The sequence below is a fragment of the Dermacentor andersoni genome, chromosome 4 (assembly GCF_023375885.2).
Source record: "Dermacentor andersoni chromosome 4, qqDerAnde1_hic_scaffold, whole genome shotgun sequence".
NCBI classification, from domain to species: domain Eukaryota; kingdom Metazoa; phylum Arthropoda; class Arachnida; order Ixodida; family Ixodidae; genus Dermacentor; species Dermacentor andersoni.
The window spans coordinates 84639285-84657968 of NC_092817.1; the positions used below are offsets into that span (position 1 = coordinate 84639285).

General features: G+C 46.7%; 1 protein-coding gene across 7 annotated transcripts in view; it reads left to right on the forward strand.

The window, feature by feature from the left end:
* Window positions 1–18684, forward strand: part of LOC126536425 (choline/ethanolamine kinase) — a 136537-nt gene that overhangs the window by 41248 nt on the left and 76605 nt on the right. Inside the window, exon 1 of one of the 7 annotated variants that reach the window (XM_055073995.2) lies at window positions 16053–16102. The exons of 3 other annotated variants lie outside the window; for them this stretch is intronic. In XM_055073995.2, coding sequence (XP_054929970.1) covers window positions 16068–16102 — 35 coding nt within the window. In that variant the 5' untranslated portion in view covers window positions 16053–16067. 3 more of the 7 variants (XM_055073994.2, XM_050183378.3, XM_055073993.2) reach the window with 3 other exon arrangements.

Genomic DNA, 18684 nt, shown 5'->3' on the forward strand with positions numbered 1-18684 from the left:
TGAGACTGAAATAACCAGAAGAATAAGAATGGGTTGGGGTGCGTTTGGCAGGCATTCTCAAATCATGAACAGCAGGTTGCCACTATCCCTCAAAAGGAAAGTGTACAACAGCTGTGTGTTACCAGTACTCACAGGTGGGGCAGAAACCTGGAGGCTTACGAAAAGGGTTCTGCTGAAATTGAGGACGACGCAACGAGCTATGGAAAGAAGAATGATGGGTGTAACGTTAAGGGATAAGAAAAGAGCAGATTGGGTGAGGCAACAAACGCGGGTAAACGCCATCTTAGTTGAAATCAAGAAAAAGAAATGGGCATGGGCCGGACATGTAATGAGGAGGGAAGATAACCGATGGTCACTAAGAGTTACGGACTGGATTCCAAGGGAAGGGAAGCGTAGCAGGGGGCGGCAGAAAGTTAGGTGGGCGGATGACATTAAGACGTTTGCAGGGACAACATGGCCACAATTAGTACATGACCGGGGTAGTTGGAGAAGTATGGGAGAGGCCTTTGCCCTGCAGTGGGCGTAACTAGGCTGATGATGATGATGATGATGGTGATGATGATGGTGATAGAAATTACAGAGCATCTCGACCACGCAACTAGAAATGGCCACAATGTCACCTTTCAGTGGATACCTTCGCACTGTGGCGGGATAGGAAACGAACAAGCAGACGCTGAAGCGAAAACTGCTTTAGATAAGGCTTCTGAAGTACGCATTCCGTTCTCACGAACAGACACGAATACCCTACTTCGTCGCGTAATACGCAACCGTACGTTGGAACACTGGACCCAACCTGATCGACGACACAAACGAGTACACAAAGGGGACCAAGAAATGAAATTTCGTGTACCTCAGAAGCTCAAAAGAAGCCAAACGAGCATGGCGCACCAGATTCGCCTTGGTGTCGCATTCACCAGCCGTTATAGAAATATGATAGGTGGCAGTGACACAAGCCCAAACTGCGAATACTGTGAGGTGCCGGAAACACTTGATCATATATTTTGCGTGTGTGCCGCGTACACGCTAGAACGACAGCAACTGGCCTCTTCCATTGCAAAGATCCATAAGAGGATGCTATCAGACGAGTTTCTTTTAGGTCCTTGGCCTAATGCAAACAGCGCAGCCCTGATAACAAGTGCCGCTATAGCTTTTCTGCAAGCCACTGGGCTGGACACGCGGCTTTAGACATGCTATATACAACTCTTTGAATTTGTATATACGCATCTCTTCCTTATACCACCATCATCATTCATCAGCCCTTTCCCTCCCCCTCCCTTTTTCCCAGTGTAGAGTAGCAGGCCAGAGCAAGTTATAGCTCAGGCCGACCTCTCTTCCTTTCTGTAAATAAATTTCTCTCTCTCTCTCTCTCTATAGGGAAGAAGCAGTGGAGAGCGAACACACATGACCTCCCCCCCTCTCTTTTACCCTCCACACACACACAACAGAAGAAAAAGTAGTGAAGAAACAGGCACATAAATGCAATGAAATGTGTGGGATAGTGGCACAAGTATCGAAGACAAGTTGGCCAACTCGTGGAGTCCAGCATGATGCAAGCCAACATGCGCAGTAACAATATTGCTCCAGACACTCAAAGAAACTTGAAAGAAATTCCCGGTGACAGCGGGCGCCCGCGGGCCCTTTTCATCAACGAGCTCTTTCTAGAAGTGGCAGCAACGGTGAGGACGGGAGCATTTGCACTTACTTACACAGTGCAATGCACACGATAGTGACTTCCTCCTCCAGTCTATATAGTTGAAGTATACCTCACTCGTACCGGCCTTCTGAGCAAGAGCCGTGAAATCACGACCTCGTCGCAGGAAAGCTTCGGGAAGGCGTGAAACGGCGCGGCCGACACTGTGACAACACTTTCCTCCTCCTTCTCTTCTTCCTCCTCGGAACCTTCAGGGAAGCAGCACACGGCAAAGACGCGGGCGACGATAACCCGCCACCCGAGGCAATCCCGTCGCGGGGTCTGCCATACACGGAAAACTACCGGGCGTACCCGCGAGTCCGGGTGGGGTGCTCGCATACACTCTGCTCTCGCCCTGCAGCGAGAGATTAGGCATTTCGGGCGAACCCCCGCGCGTGCCCACGAACGTGTTGTTTACTACACAGGAACGAGGTGCTGAGCACACACGATCACGCCGTCGAAGCTTCGATAAGTCGCTCTCCGGGATCGCGATTGAGGTTATCGAACGGTATACGGGATAGGCTACGCAAACAGCGGCGTCGTTTATTGCCAAGATTCCGAAGGTATTGGTCAGCGCAACTAACGGATACGACCGTGGCACGGGTGAAGCAAGCAAACAAGCTCAGGCTTCATATCAACGAAGTCACGAGTTGAAGGAGCGCCCGCTGAGAGCATGCACACTACATACACAACAGCCGAGAAGAGTGACGCCAGTCCGCGAACTATGTGGAATACGCCTGCATGTGGACACACACTCCGAGGATGGAGGCCACCATTTGGTCACCAAACTTCGCCATTTGCAGTGAAAGAGGCGGCGTGCCTCTCACTTCCTCGCTTGTTTCTTCCGCTTGCAACACAGAACGCAACGCCCGGTCATGCGTCATGCGCCCTCCTGGCTATCGTATGAACGATGTATATCAAGGTGTACTCGGGAACTTTCGGAAGTTACCTGTGTATTTTCGAAATGATAATTCGGAAGCGTTCAAAGCGGTTACTACGTTCTGGAGCCTGTGCAGGAGTCCCATTGGCAACGGTTACTCATTTTTGTGTAGTTAGTAACTGTCACTAAAGCTATAGAGTTAAAGCATGTATATACTAACGTGTCAGTGGCATAAGTGACAACCAATTAATAACCGATAGCCAGTAAATAATATACGACCTTTCTTTTTTTCAAAGAGTGTTTCATTGACGAACGGTGGCGATTTAGCGGTAAATGCGAGATAAATGCGTTAGAATTGCGTCCATATATCCATGATTTAAACCGCGGCCACCACGTAGCGCTCACTTGACACTCTTTTTACTCTGACACTCCTCATTCTAACGCATTAGAGGCCCAAGCGGAGCAAATACGGGTACAACGTTATACAAGGAAACCAGAATACAGGACAAAACGTTGTGAACGACAAAGACGCTTTATCAACAGGAAGGTTATTCAAAGAGAGTGAAACACTACATAACGAATACAAGTAGCTGTAAGCACGATAACGCAATCATTCTTTGAAAGCACAACCCTGCATGAAACGCACCGTAAAAGAGAAGAAACAACTATATATAAAAAAAGAGATCCTAATAACTAACGGAGAAACTGGCAAAATACCTCAATAATTAGGCTCTTACGACTACTACCGACCAGTTAACAACAAGAAAAAATGAACGAGAAATATTATAACAAAGCCCAGGCGTACGCAGCGTATATTTATACGCGTCCTAAATCGGTGTGTGCTGAATGTTCTTCAATGGCGAACTCTATCTATTATTGCATAAGCAGCCATATTGTGCCTACGCTACACCAAACATCTATAGTGTGTCTTTGACCTCGGTAGAAGCTCTAAGTAGCAAGGCAGCATTTAGATATGCTATATACATGTATAGAGTGGGCAGGTGAACGGGTGTGCTTCTGCTTCGCGACTGTCATGACCACCATATCGAGTCGGTCATAATAGCTGGCGACAGTGAGACGGCAGCAAAAGCACCGGAAAATTGAACCACGATTACTTTTCCTTTGAACTGAGTCTGTGCAATCGGCACCTGACATACTATTAGTCCTTCTCTATTTGCTTCTCGTTTCTATACTTCCCCCTCCCCTACCCTCAGCGTAGGGTAGCAAACCTTATTTTATTCCTTTTCAACATATATGTTCACTCTTCCTACAAAGTGACAATATCGCCATAGGCATTAAGTTAAGGCGGGCTATAACATGATCTTCGGCATCCTCTACAGAATAGCTGACTAGGAGTATGAAGCCATAAGTTTTCAGAACATATATTGGACAATCTTAAGGATAATGAGCAGTCTATAAACGTCACAGATAAAAGCATGATATATATATATATATATATATATATATATATATATATATATATATATATATATATATATATATATATATTCTTTTTTTCGTTTGTCAACACATTATTTATGGACAACCTGTCTACAGGCTGCGTCTATTTTAGTAAGGCTGGCCCCATAAATCGCCTCCAGCAGCTCCGCGAGACGAACGGCCGCCGCAGACATTTGCCGACTGTCGAGCTGCAGGCCGAGCTTCCTCGACGGTCCACCCGAGCCCCTACGTCTAAGAAACCGGAAGGAGTGTTGTGTGTCCCAAAGGCACGGCTCCCAGGGCCCATCTCTGGCCGCAGTGGCTATACGCTCACGTTTCAGCGCCCCTAGGACATGGCGGCGTGATTGCCTTTTTTCGTTTTGTATATGGGCGCTTCGGGTGGTACGTGACTTATCCCACGTTCCGGCGAGAGTCGCACACGACTCGGACCTTCTGTGGCGGTTTGGCTTCAACAAGAAATTTCACTTACAGAGTTTGTCTAAAAAAAAGAAAAAAGAAGTTTGGACACTGAATTTGTATACGGATGATTTAGAGAAAGAGAGAAAGAAGAAAAGGGAAGGCAGCGGGTTCGACCGTGACTGCATCCGGTTGGCTACCCTACGCTGAAGGATATGACAGAGGCGTCCCATGAAGAAAGTGCCAACAATAAACGACAGACAATGCGCTCGCAAACGCCAGTGAGCGTTTGACGATCGACAACGTTTAATGTCCGCAACCATCACTGGGGCTATATATAGCGGAATATAGCGGAAGGCTGCAGATTAATTTTGACCCACTGGAGTTCTTCAATGTGTGCCCACATCGCGGTACGCGAGTACTTTTGCACCGCGCACCTAACTGAATACGGGCGCCCTGAAACAGAAAGCGAACCCGCTGCCATGAGCGTGCAGCAGCACAACGTCACAGTCACCAGCGGGTGCGCACGGAATCTAAGCTGTTTACCTCACATCCAGAGAGAGAGAGAGAGAGAGAGAGAGAGAAAAGGAAGGCAGGGATGTTGACCAGTCAAGAGTCCGGTTGGCTATCCTGCGCTGAGGGAATTAAGGGAGTAAGGGAGTAGAAAGAAGGGAAAGAAAGGTCGCATCCAGAGGGGTTTACAAATTCAAGGCGTCTCCGGAACTCGCGGCATGCATTGCTCTGGCAGTTGGGTTCGCTGATAAAGTCGTGCTTTTTCTATAGCTTTTTCTTATTTTAATTTTTCGCTTTGCAAGCATATGCCAACCGTCTCAACGGCTTCAGCAAGCTTCGAGAGAGTTTTTCGCCCGTCGAAGCTATAGGGTATTAATTGACATGTAGGACGTGCCCCGTAGTTTCGGCGGATCAGCAAGTGTTTTTCACGCGGCACTGTAAATAATTCCTATAGGGAAACATCAGCATTCATTTTATGTCCCCCTACAGCACGAAGGCTAATCTCAATTATTTCCGTTCTCGTTTTTATTGACGCTGTTCAAGTAAGAATGTGATACTTAATAGGCAACCTGCGCACTATACTAAAACATAATCGCCGAGTGCACAAACACGATTAAAGCGGCTGCGCAACAGGGGAGTACTGTTCACAATTCATAATTAGTTTCTTCATGCTAGAAATACTGGGAGCAACTAGAAAGCATACAGACTGCAGAAAGCATACTTTAAAATAATAAAGAAGCGACGACCACCTATATGGTGACGTTAAGGAAGTGCATGCGTGAAACGGTGTTATCGCATCAATGCATCAATAACACACGTGTGTTTATGGTATGGAAGGGGAGGCGTGCAAACAAGTGACACAAGAACTAGAAGGACAACTAGCTTGCCGGACCAATATCCGACATTTCCCAAAGAGATCGAAGCGCCGGTGTGCTTTGAGTCAGTTGCTGTGGCAAGATATGCTGTGGCAAGATTAATTTTAAGAGCGCATTGTTTTCTTTCTAATTATGGAGAAGGCCCCGCTTCTATCTGCACGACTTAGCACAGTACAAGGAGCACCAGAAAATCGAGCAAACAGTGTTTGAAGAACTCAATCTATATGCAGGTGAACTTGAAAAGGTTATTGGCGTCGGTAAAGCGCACGAACGGATGGTAAAGACCATTTTGAACGCGCAATCAAAGCCACTTGCGCTGTTACCTTGACGCTTGAAGTGTGTGTACGATTGAGTACCATGACAAGCAATTGGTCGCAGACCATCTGATCAAGCCTTCTCAGAGGACGCGCTTCGATATATGTATAACGCTGCAGGAAAAAAAATGGTTAGCTAAAGATCGCAAAGCTTATATAGTTATAGGCTTGTGCAGACGTTCTAGTAGGTACAAGGCGAAAACAGCGCATGGAAGCATGCATGTGAAACGAAAGGTGCCAGAATCGCAGAGCTCGAATAATGACAAGGCAGAGGTGCATCTGACTAATCGCAGCGGCGGCAAGGGTCAAGGAGCCGAAACAAAGCTGTTCACGGGCTGCTTCCCACGCCGCTGTATAGTGTGGCTACAGAAGTGTGACTGTCGTCTTCTGTAAGGCAACGAACATCGAAAGATCCGAGTGCGAAGGGCGGCAGCTTGCCGGGCGAGCGTTTCGGAAGGACAACTTGCAGCCTCGACCTCGCGCTTGTACTTCTCGAATATAAGGATAAGCAAACTGATCCAATCCTAGAGACGCAGGAGGGGAAATTAGCGTCGCGTGAGAGCACTGCTTCACCCGAGATCGTATGCAGCCGGACGGAACAATCGACCTAACCTTTGCGTTTGGGGATGAGGCCAACGCAGAGCTCGCAGTGGCTCTACCGACAATGTCCCGCGAATGCGTCGTGTTCGCAGACTTAAAAGAGGCAGTATACCGGCGTTTTGTGCGTACCGTACGGCTGACCATGCACGGGGAAGGACTGTTCGATGGTCGGCCCGCAGTGGCTTCGGTCAGGAAACACGAAATCGTTCCTGCGGGTTCTCGTCCATTTAGAGTACATAAAAGCGAGAACAAGACTGGGCGAAAGGTCGAAGAACGTTTCGTGCTAGGCAAGACCTATCCGTGGCACAGTTTCCATATGAGCGCCCGTATAGTGTGTGTCCCGTTAGAAGACTGCAGCGCCCAGAAGTGCAGCGCCCAGAAGGCGATGGCGACAGTTTCTCCCTGGAAGCTGCGTTCGGTTTGATGAAGTAAGAGGCAAGGGTGAGCGAAACTTTTGTGTAGCGTCTAATGAGCATATAATAGGCTGCTGCAGTGTTATAAACCTTAAGCTGAGAACTCGCTTACCTAACATATTCCGCTTTGTTGTATAACGTTGTATGACGTTATATAACGTTATATAACATTATATTACGTTATAAGCGTTATATAACGCTTCGATTCCGACGAAGCTAGTAGAAGACACCGAGTGCATGTTTGTTGTTCTCTTTAACACCCCTTTCCCTGTTCTGTATACGTCTGCGGCAGGCATTGACTGCTCCTTGTAGAAAGGCCGTGTCAGTGGTCTTGAACTTAAGCACAACCGACTTCAAGGGACAAGTCATAATAAGTCATTAACAACTAAGATGGATATTAGCTAGATTTCTTAAAGGTGGACAACCATATTTTTCAACCTGATTTTGATGATCGAGCCAATCTTCTGACCAATATAGCTAGCATTCCGCATTTGGTAGCACAATATACTATAGCATACAGCTTGAATCGCTAAGTTGGTGGCACCTTCTGCGGCTTCTGTGATGGCGACGATAGCGTGCCGTTGACTGGAAATCTCACTCTGCGACTTATTTTGTATTCTGTACAATGTGGCATCAAGCCAGCATGATGGCAATTATCATTCTGGCTTTATGCAAACAAACTTATCGCTAACACCGCTAAGTAACTATGTTATCTTTGCCCCTAAAGACACTCAGTTTACGTCTAAAAACTCGCTTCTAATGAATAACACGCCATTAGAAAGAGTCAGTAATACAAAATTTCTCGGCGTTCACGTGGACGCGCAGCTTTCAAGGCACACATATTGTTACGATGAGGCGAAGAAGAGAACGACGACGGTCCTGAAGACGACGAAAAGTGGACACTGCCGAGCTGGGCAGTGTCCACTTTAACTCACACGCTCAAATTGTTAACTCCCTTGTTATCATTATTATTTTATGCACCTAATTAAACCACCCGATTCTTTACCAATCACCCACTGTGGGTATGTGCCACGGCCACTCAGGACAACGACAACAACAACAACAACAGTGTCCACTCCGTCTCCGCAAGCGTTCGCTCTTTGTAAATATATTGTAAGTAGTTTTATACTCGTAACATTATGTTAATGAAAAGACACTTAATATTTACAGGAAAATATACCTCTTCTTTGCAGCTTACGTTACATTTTCCCGTTCAAGACTTTATTTTTTCACACATTCGCACATTACATATGCTATATAGCAATTTACGGATTAACCTACTAGACAACGCTGAAACCTCTTAAAGTAGCACAGAACACAGCACTACGTGCTATTCTTTTTATACCAAAAACATGCTTATGTATTACTAAACGTACAACCCATAACGCTGTTCTATACCCGTCAATAACCTTAACATATAAAAACCCCACATATCCACTACGCCCTACCTCAACTGTACCATTATGCATACTCTACATAAGGACTAACTATGAATTACACTCATCTTTCTTTTATTGTCGCGAAACTGTGGAACACTTACCGTATAGTAGCATCACATCATCCACATCGTTTTATTTATATAAGCAACTTTTTCGCGTTCATCTGCTTAACTTACAATAGAAACCATGTTAACGAAAAAAAAAGAACGTTTAGCATGCATTTGCAAAAAAAAAAAAAAGCTATTGTAATATTTGTATTTTTTTTTTGCCTTGTTGTTCAGTTGTATAATGACTTATGTTTAAAAATGGACCCTTGCCACAACCCTTGAAAGGTTCTGGGGTCTTACCTGTATAAATATAACATGTCATTATATGTATCAGAAACAATAAAAATTGATTGATTGATTGAAGCTCGGAGGGCAGTAGAAAACAATCTTTCACTTGCAATCATGCCAATCGCCGTTTATCACCGAGCACACCAGATATATTCATGAATGAGCATTGCAAGAAACAGTCTACAAGTGGGTATTATATAGACATTAAAAGTCACAGAAAAAACAAAGACGAAATTCTTCCGCTGTCTTTTCGTTTCGCCACAACTGTTATCATCTCGTATATCTAACGCAACAAATCGCCGTGTCTCTAAGAGAGCGATCAGGCCAAGTGCGAAAATAGAATTCTGTGACTTCCCAGTGCGGTGAAGCTGCATGCATGCATCCCATTACACTGCTGGTTATACAACGGAAATTGGCGACAGTAAGAACGCTTGAAAGTGATCTACGTAATAATGACAAACGCGTGGCTAACGTTGTCCATGCCACCGTTTTACGTTGATTTATAGTAAAATTAAAAGAGCGCACAAAAAGGACACAGACAAGACTGAACAACACAAGCGCTCACTTGATTTCCGCGGAACGGCGAATGAGCCTTCATTTGTTATTTTTTTTATTCGCGCAAGTAACATAAGACTTTCCTCGACATAAGCGTTTCCTTGGGCGCGAGCGTCCCAAAATTGAACGTGACCATTGCGAAACCTTAAGCGGTTAAACCATTATACTGGAATGTTTAGGAAAAGGTTTGTTTCGCGCAAGATGTAATGCGAAATATAGAAAATATATACAAGACAGAGTGCTCTGTCTTGTGCCTCGTTTCAAAATAGCATCTTCTGCCTTCCACTGAGCCACTTATATATATATATATATATATATATATATATATATATATATATATATATATATATATATATATGTGTGTGTGTGTGTGTGTGTGTGTGTGTGTGTGTGTGTGTGTGTGTGTGTGTGTGTGTGTGTGTGTGTGTGTGCCAGTTCTTCTTTCCCATGTTCTTTCGCTCGACAAAATTTTTTTTCTAAATATACCATGCCGAACAAGCCCAAACAGTCACGATGATTACTGGAAGCTAAACCACCACTCTGCGCTGGCCCGCGAGATAATGAGGTGACGTCACCATCGTCTGGAAATGACGTCAGTCAGCATTCGCTGACCTCGACGAAAACGATTCACCCGCAGTGTATACAGACTGCTTGAGACCGGCCGCGATCAAGAGCCCGCCGACTGCCCCTGCTGACGCAATATTCTGCGAAGCCGGCCGATGTAATGATCACGTGCTCTGGGGGAAAAAAATACACAACTAGATGTATATTGAATTGCAGACCCTTCAACTCCGCGCCGTACGTGTGCGTTTATATATACCTGCATAGGTTATAGCCGTCGCGAGGGCGTGGAAAGATCGCGGTGTGGCGAGTTCTGTTGCCGTTACAGTGACTGCACGTGGCGCTCTTCATCGGTTGGGAAAGAGAAGTGTCCAAGGACGAATTGGCGGGAGAGATGTATGCGTCAGCTGGAATTTAGCGCAGGCCCTATTCGCTATGCAGCGCAGTTTAGAATCTGGTTCGATTGCACCTGGTGGAGAAACACTACGTGTAGTCGTCACCACGCTTCCCATCATCCGCATTGCCTTTGTAGCGGGTGTGTCCAAGTGCAAAATCTGCAGCAGTGCAGGCTTAGCAACCTCTCTCTCTCTCTCTCTCTCTCACTTCATTATTTTTTTCCAGGACATTCGCTTGTACAGAAAATACGCTCAATTGAAAACAGAGATCTTTGGTCGTATGCCTTCGCTTCAGCAATTTTGTTTTCAGTAAAGGCTAACTAACGGCTTCGCACTGCTCGTCGTTGATGAAGCACTGGCGGTCTGATGAGTGTCGGATATTACGTCGTCGCAGTGCTTGCGTGCAGGCTGAGAGAGAGAGCGAAAGTACATGTAGCACGCGTTCTTACAGTTATCTATATGTCGGCGCCCGATACCCAGCACCCAGCACGAGTAAGACGAAGTGGCGTGCTGTCGCGTGACGGGGTAGGCAGTTTAGCTCTCACGAATCATATGTTTTCCTAAAAAAATATCCTGCTTTCAGAAATTAGTCTATTTCAATATAATTTGTACAATTTTCACATTGCCCTGCCTTATATACTTTCGCTTCGAAGCTATACTTCCCATCCTCCCTTTAACCGCCGGCTTCTTGGCCACTCTCCCGGTGAAGAAACGAAATAAATAAATAAATAAATAAATAAATAAATAAATAAATAAATAAATAAACCAATCTATCTATCTATCTATCTATCTATCTATCTATCTATCTATCTATCTATCTATCTATCTATCTATCTATCTATCTATCTATCTATCTATCTATCTATCTATCTATCTATCTATGAATCAATCAATCAATCAATCAATCAATCAATCAATACTCTATAGCCTACGTCTCCTGCAGAAGGTGTCAAATCTCTAGACGTAATGAAAAGCTAGCGCGGCAACATCAAACCCGTGCTTCGTACTTGCGCATTCTCTAGCTTGCCAAGATGCCGCTATCAATAAAACGACTTTTCTGGCATTACAGATGCGAAATTTACCGGCTAAAATGAGCGTTCCTCTTTAGTGTCAACTAGTGTATTTCGCGCATATCTTGCCACGCACAAGGTGAGTAGACACGGCGGCGTAGCGTACGGGAGGTCTTAGTGGAGAAACTAAACTGGAGAGTTCATCTAAGCTATGCAGTGCTGTCCATCATGGCAAACGATGGCGCTAATGACGCTTTTCTATCATCGCAGTGAGTGCAACGAATGTGGGCGATATGAAAGCACTTTTTGTTATCCTGCAAGCGTTTCTGTTCTGAAAGAAATAGGCTTCTGGACAGCATGAGAAGAATAGGGAGGGCTTCCGCACGAACGTGTGGAACAGCTATAGTTATCCCGCAAGGACGGCGGATAGTACGCAAGGAATCGTCCGGGCGTCCTACTTACATTGCTGTGAGAGACTGGATTGGTGGTAACTTATCTGGCACGGAAAGACGCTCAGGCGGAGCCATTGCTGGCCCAGTCCGCCAGGTTAACCCCGCATCTACAATAATAATAATAATAATAATAATAATAATAATAATAATAATAATAATAATAATAATAATAATAATAATAATAATAATAATAATAATAATAATAATAACCAGCACCATCAGCCAGTGGCGTTCCGCTAGACAGGACAAAAGTACGCACATAGGGCAGAGGCACAATTGCAAACGCCAACCGCAATGCACGGTGTTCTTTCTTTTTTTATTGTTATTATTATATGGTGCTTAGGAGAGGCCGCCTTTAATTGGCACCGGTTACTCCTTATCGCATAGAGAAACTAAAATAAAAGAATTAAATGCAATAAAACTAAAGGTAAACTACACAAACCACAGTAACACGATGTCCAGTGACATAAGTATACTAATGCCCCACTAAAACTGAATGTCAGCTCAGAAACACTACCAGTACCGTCACGTAAATGCACTAAAGGCAACACAAAGTTCGGTCACGTAACTGCACTAAAATAAGGGCATATTTCATTTATTTCATTTCATTTATTTGTTGTTTGAGACATACAGCCATGGTGCTGCAGCAAAAGGCAGTATTCTTGCCTGACAAAGGCTGCAGCACCCAAAGCATGTTGACACTCTGAAGCAAACAACAGCACAACAAGTGTTACAATTTTCGAAATATGATAACATATCAAAAACGATTGACAATTCGAATCTCAATCATAACATGTTAAAAAGGAAACTCCGTATATATCTCATCCGTATATAATAATATACGGATGAGATTTAGACAAAGGTACATGAATCAAGGCATTGAATGGACTCAAGTCTGGTTAAGTAGTGATAAAGACTCTACTGAATAGTCACCGAGAATATTGCTCGCCTTTAGAGGGCCAGTATAACCAGTCTTCGCGATGAATATGTTGGCCAAGGACCTAACATCTTCCTAAGGCTGAAGGGCCTGCATTCCAAGGCCATTAAATCACGTGCCAAACGTTCTCTCTGCGTGCACGTCGTGTCGCGGACATTCTAGCGGAAGATGTTATATGTATCCTCATCCGCGTCGCTACAAGTACATTCCGGATGGGCATTAATTCCGGACTATCAGCTCTTGACATTTTTTGTAGAAAGTATTTTGTGTACGCGGCACCGAGCCACAGACGGTGAATAAGCGTTTCAAAGGCTCCGATTGTATCCAATGTGGACGGGATTTTAAACTGAAGCGAAGGGTCAAAGTGAAATAAATATGAAGGTTCTGAATTCTAATCGAACCATACCTCTCTGCAACGACGTACTGAGATCTGTCTTAGTATATGCCGCAATTCTTATTTCTGTTTGAGGAAGTCCAGATGCGACGTTGTTAACATGCGCTTGTCCAGCTGCCTCGTCCGCGGCAACATTCTCGGGGATATTGCAGTGGCCAGGTATGCATTGGAACATTATTCTGTGATTCTCTTCGCTTGCTTTTGTGAGTTTCTTTGTGTGTCTCGTAAACTAACGCCATGCTTTGCGAATTGCTGATGTCACCATGAAAGGACGACAAAGCTGCCTGCGAGTCCTAAAGGATGACCCATTGTCTCCTTTCTTGCATTGAATTTATCTGTCGTAACAAAGGCAATACTGCAAGCAGCTCTGCTGTAATTGATGATGTCGCGTGAGGCAGTTTAAACGTCTGTATTCGGTTCCATTCTGGAATGACGAAGGCGGCTGCAGAAGAATTTGACAAGAACCATCTGTGTACACGCTCGTATAAAACCAGGGTACCGAAAGTATGTCTCGTATGACGCTGGTTGCTACAATGTTAGCATAAAGGTTGTGGGGATTCTCGACTCTCACGCGTCCCCATGCCCTTGTGATTGTTTGCACTACTGTGTTGTCGTTCCTTTGTGCCAAGAGCACGTGTTAAGACCCCACTACATGTTTCGTGCGCGAATAATTCATTCAATTGAAAGTTCAGTTTTCGGGGCGACGAGTCGCCATGGAGCGTAGGAGATATCTGAAATCCAGAATTCGTGATGTGGTAGTATAGAATTGTGTGCACCTGAATCACCGTATTGATGCAAGCCCTGTCTATATCAATAAGTGCAATTGCTAGTGGTTACCTTTTGTGCTGTACTGAAGCGCAAAACATACGTCCACAGGTTTCAACCGTCCTCCTGATAGGAAATGGAGGATGACGTGCCTTGCAATTACTAAGGAACCCAACGTTGCTCGAGGAATGCCTAAGCATACTATAAGGCTCCTAGCTGTTAATGCTGACATCGCTCTTCAGATGAACGGGAGATCCCATGCAGAACAGGTGCAAAATACGCTATGCTTTCCTATATAAGCTTGTCGTTTAGATAACAGCGGAGTAATGTGACCAGAGGCAAATCGGAAGCCAGTGAGCAGTCATATAGTATACTCGTACATAGCACTGAAAGCGCTCCGCGAGACGTCGCTGGCAGGGGTGTCAAGAGAGCCGGACATAACAAAAACATGCATAGATATATAGAGGGAGGGAGAGAGAGAGAGAGGGTGACTTGCTTGGTGCTTCATAAAATTACAACATGTGCTAGCGAGGCTTCTTGAGCAACGTCAGTGTTCGGCCGTTCCAAAACAATCACGTCTGCAGCGCACTATGCGTACGCTGTTACCCTCTGCAAGCTCTTCCTATGTTCTCGTAGGTGCCTATATCCGGTGTCGACACCTCTATGGCTACGGCGAAAAAAGAAATCCAACAGAGTTGTCTGCGCTTATTGGCTTCGTATCAGCAGCACCTTTCGCATTGACTCTGCTTGAAACGCGCCTTCCCCGCTTCTCCAGCCACCCGAGTGCGCAGACGCCACAAGACGTTGCGCGAGACACGCTGGCAGGAGTGCGTACAGATGACGCGTCGTGGTGTTGTCGGCGTTGTTCGCGCGACTTCGTGGTGCGCGCTCAACCCTCACTTGCGGGGACATGCGGGACACTCCTGTTGGTCTCGGGACGAATCACTCACTCCCTGAAGGTAGCGAGAAGGTGACGTAAGACAGGTGCAGGAGACTGGACTTGTTCGGCTTCGGGTCGGTTCATGTGTAATTCCGCCCTACTTAGGGGTGCTATGACGTAAAACTGTTCCAAAATTTTCTATTCCAATTCTGCAATCAGCCCTACGCCATTGGTTAAATACTTTTTCGGACCCCCCCCGCCCCCCACTTCGCCTGGCTGTCACGGGACGTCACGAAAACCGCGATAACTCCCCATCTGATATGACTTGTGCACACTGATTGTGCTTGATTTGACCTAACAAAAGCAAGAAGGTTATTTCTGATTCGACGCCTTTTCGCCATTAGCCCTCGGCTATTGGTCAGAAGCTTACGGGCTGCACCCACTTCACCTACCTGTCACGCGACGTCACAAAACCGCAAAAACTCACCGCGTCAAAGTGGCGTGTACGCGTTAAAGATGCATTAATATTTCGAACAAAACTGAGTTTTCTTCTGAATAGCCGCAGGCTGCCCCGTTCCGAAAGAAATAAAAGATGGCTGCCGCCAATCGCCTAGGCACTGACTACTGGCACTTGCCGGAAAGCATGGGTTTATTTGCGTATAATAAACCTTCTTACGTGGCCGCGTAACGTTTTCGAGCGCTTTCGGCACGTTTACGACCTCGTTCTGCCAAGTCTTCTTTGCTGAGGAACCATTTTAGCGTCATTATTAAGATTCCGTTGCATGCCGCCGCGATTTTCGACCAGCCACCGCAAGCTAAGCAACGGAAAGCAGACCAATCGCAGCCGCCGGCACCACCCTCTTGACCCGGTTACCGATTTTCACTGCAGTGGCTCGGTCCCATCAAATCCTTCTCCACCTGAGCGCACTCCTCGCCTCTTGTGAGCCAATTAGATAAGACAAGCCGCTCAGCATAGGCAATGTTATTCGTTGTCACTTTTAGGAGGTCACTTTCAAGCAAACAAAAGTGACCTCCTATGAACGAGGGCAGCGTTTGATTGGTCTGTTCAGACAACCCTGCGGGTGACCGCCCGATGCTTGCGTCGGCGGTTGCGCAAATTTGACGTCAGGAGATTGGAATAAAAAAAAAGCATTTTGGACCAGTTTTACGTTATAGAGCCTATAGGCTACTCTCGTCCCGCGATGGTGCTCGCTCAGCAACTGCTTTTCGACGTGAGGTAAGCCGAACGTCCATTCCTCGATCGTTGCACGGACGTGCCACTCCTCCGCTTCAGTGCGAGTGAGAGTTTGTTGCCGGCGCTGCCTCTATCATGCTCCGTCGCTTTCCCTGTTTTTCCCGAACCTGCCGCGGTTGCGATTCGAGCACTGCACTACGGCGGGTGGACGGAACCACTGTGCAGTGCTAGAATGGAAGGTTGCGTTCCAGTCCTATCACTATGCGGAAGCAGGTCTTTTATCCTTGCTTTCCGAATAGCCGTTGCGGAATATGTCATAAATAACAGAAAAGAACGGGAAGATAAACACGGATGCTCACACCTACTATTAATCGCTCTAAACGCACCACTGCATATGACGGTTCCAAATTACCCGGCTTCCTTTTGCCGTCACCTGGCCTCTATACGGTATACCGGCTAAGTTAAAGGCGGGATCTGAAGGTCGGAGGGTACGATAACTGCTGCCCTTGTTTCTGTTGCGCGAAAGTTTGTGGCTGATGGCGCGGCGAAAACGGAAGGACACCTTCGAGTTCATATGCCTTCGTCGACATCTTTTTTCTTCTAACCCTAGCGTACTCTGACAGCGGGTGCTTTCCACCGACCTTGCTGTAGATGACCTGACCAGCGAAAACGCAGAGCCGTCGTTTCGAAGTGTCGACTACCTCGATAACACGATAAAGTCGCCGCGGTCACCACACCGACGCTCGGTTATCAGACACGTATGTACTACGTACATACGTTTCGACGACCCGCACGTGCTCAAAGTAACGCACGTATGTACGCAAAGCGATTCGGCGAGGTGTGTGGCTTCCCTCGATCGTCGCACCCTACACACGCGAGTGCCAAGCGTCCTCCTGTCAGCACGCGCACACCCTGCCTGAGCGACGCAGCCGTCCCACGGCCGTACGGGCACGAGACACCGAGTGGAGAGACGCACAGACGGTCTCGGGAGGGAAGCGCAGAGCGACGGCTGGGGGAGAACGCGCAACGTCCCGCTTATCGTCTTCGGCCGCGGCGAATGCGGCCAAACAAAAGAGGAGCGCGCGCGGCATTCTGACCGGCACCTCGCCAGAAGTAGGCGGGCCGCTATCACCGCGTCGACGAGACAGCTGCGCCTGGGAAGAAGAAGGAAACACGCCCGGTGGACGCGTTGGCGCGATCTGACAGTGTACACACACGAGCGTGCGAGATTATCGCCCGCGCGCTGCACCACCATGCAGCACGGACAGCGTGGCACGCCGTCACTGAGCCAAGCGACTGCGACGACGAGCGGCAGCGACATGCGTTCTCTCGGCTGCAGCAGCTTCGCCAAGGACTTGTTCAGGCGCGTCAAGGCCCGTCTGGCGAGGCGACTGACACCGCACTGTCGGCAGCGGCTCGTCGGCGAGCGCAGGTGAGTGAACTGCGCCGTCCAGGAAGGAAGGGGAGCAGCGACTCTCGCAGTCTGCCAACGTCTGCCAACTATACGCGCCCGCAGTTGAGCCAATCAATCCAAAAGAATTTCCTTATCGCGCGGTGAAGGAAATGACCCACCACCTTTGACCTGCAATGCAATTCGTGTCTACGCGTTGCCACCCGTGTCGCAACGCATGGCCGACCGTGCAGCGGCAAACCCCAACGAACCCGAAGCATGGACTGCTAGTGCGTGCGCATGTTTGGGCAATCATCGTGTCAGAGTGACAAACAGCGCGCCCCTTTTTCGACGCGAACCCTTCAAGTCAGGTGAGTCGCGACGCCGAACGCACCGGACACCCCCGTGCATGCATGCGTTGATGCGCCGTGTAGAGCAACGTACTGAAATGCCGAAATCCGTTCGCGGTGCTTCTGAGCGACTTGTGTTCAGCGTCCACAATCCAAGATGGGAAAGGTTCGCTGATCGAGTTAGTGGGTGCGAATTAGGAACAGCGCCTATAGCTGTCGCCTGTCAGTTATCTTCAACGCTGCGTCATGTGCCTTCTCAAAGTGTACGTTTTGCGAATACGACAAAAATCAGAATAGATTAAATTGTTATCATATTGCGCGTGTGTTCGTTAACTTGTTCACAATTCTGATTACTGCTATGATAGTTTGCTCCAGGAAGATGTAATTGAGATAACTTGACGGGAAAAATATGGACCAATGTGGATGTGAACCCACACGGTAAAAATAAAATTTACACAATGGAATATTGACGTGTAGCAAGCTAAAATAAACCGCAGAACAAGGTTCACTGCATAGTAGTATCATTTCGTCAAAACACACAAATACCGGCGATTGGATCTGTTGCTGAGCTGTTCATAGAGCAACCTGTCGAGTTAGGGGGGTTAATGTTCCAGTATAACTCAACTCCAGCATGCGAGGACACGCAAGGCACACCATTTACTGCGAAGTAGTTGTGACCTTAAACTGACAGGAAGTTTCTGGATAGCAGATTTCATTTCTCGTTCTCTCTTTCCTTTATTTATTTTTTCTTTTCGGAAACGCCGATGTCTGTTGGCAAGCTCGTTTAAAGGCCTGCCAAGTTGCGGAAGGCAATTTTGCGCCGAGATTGACGTGGCTCCTATTTCAACTTCTTTGCTATCCCGTAATTTACTGTAAAATTGCTT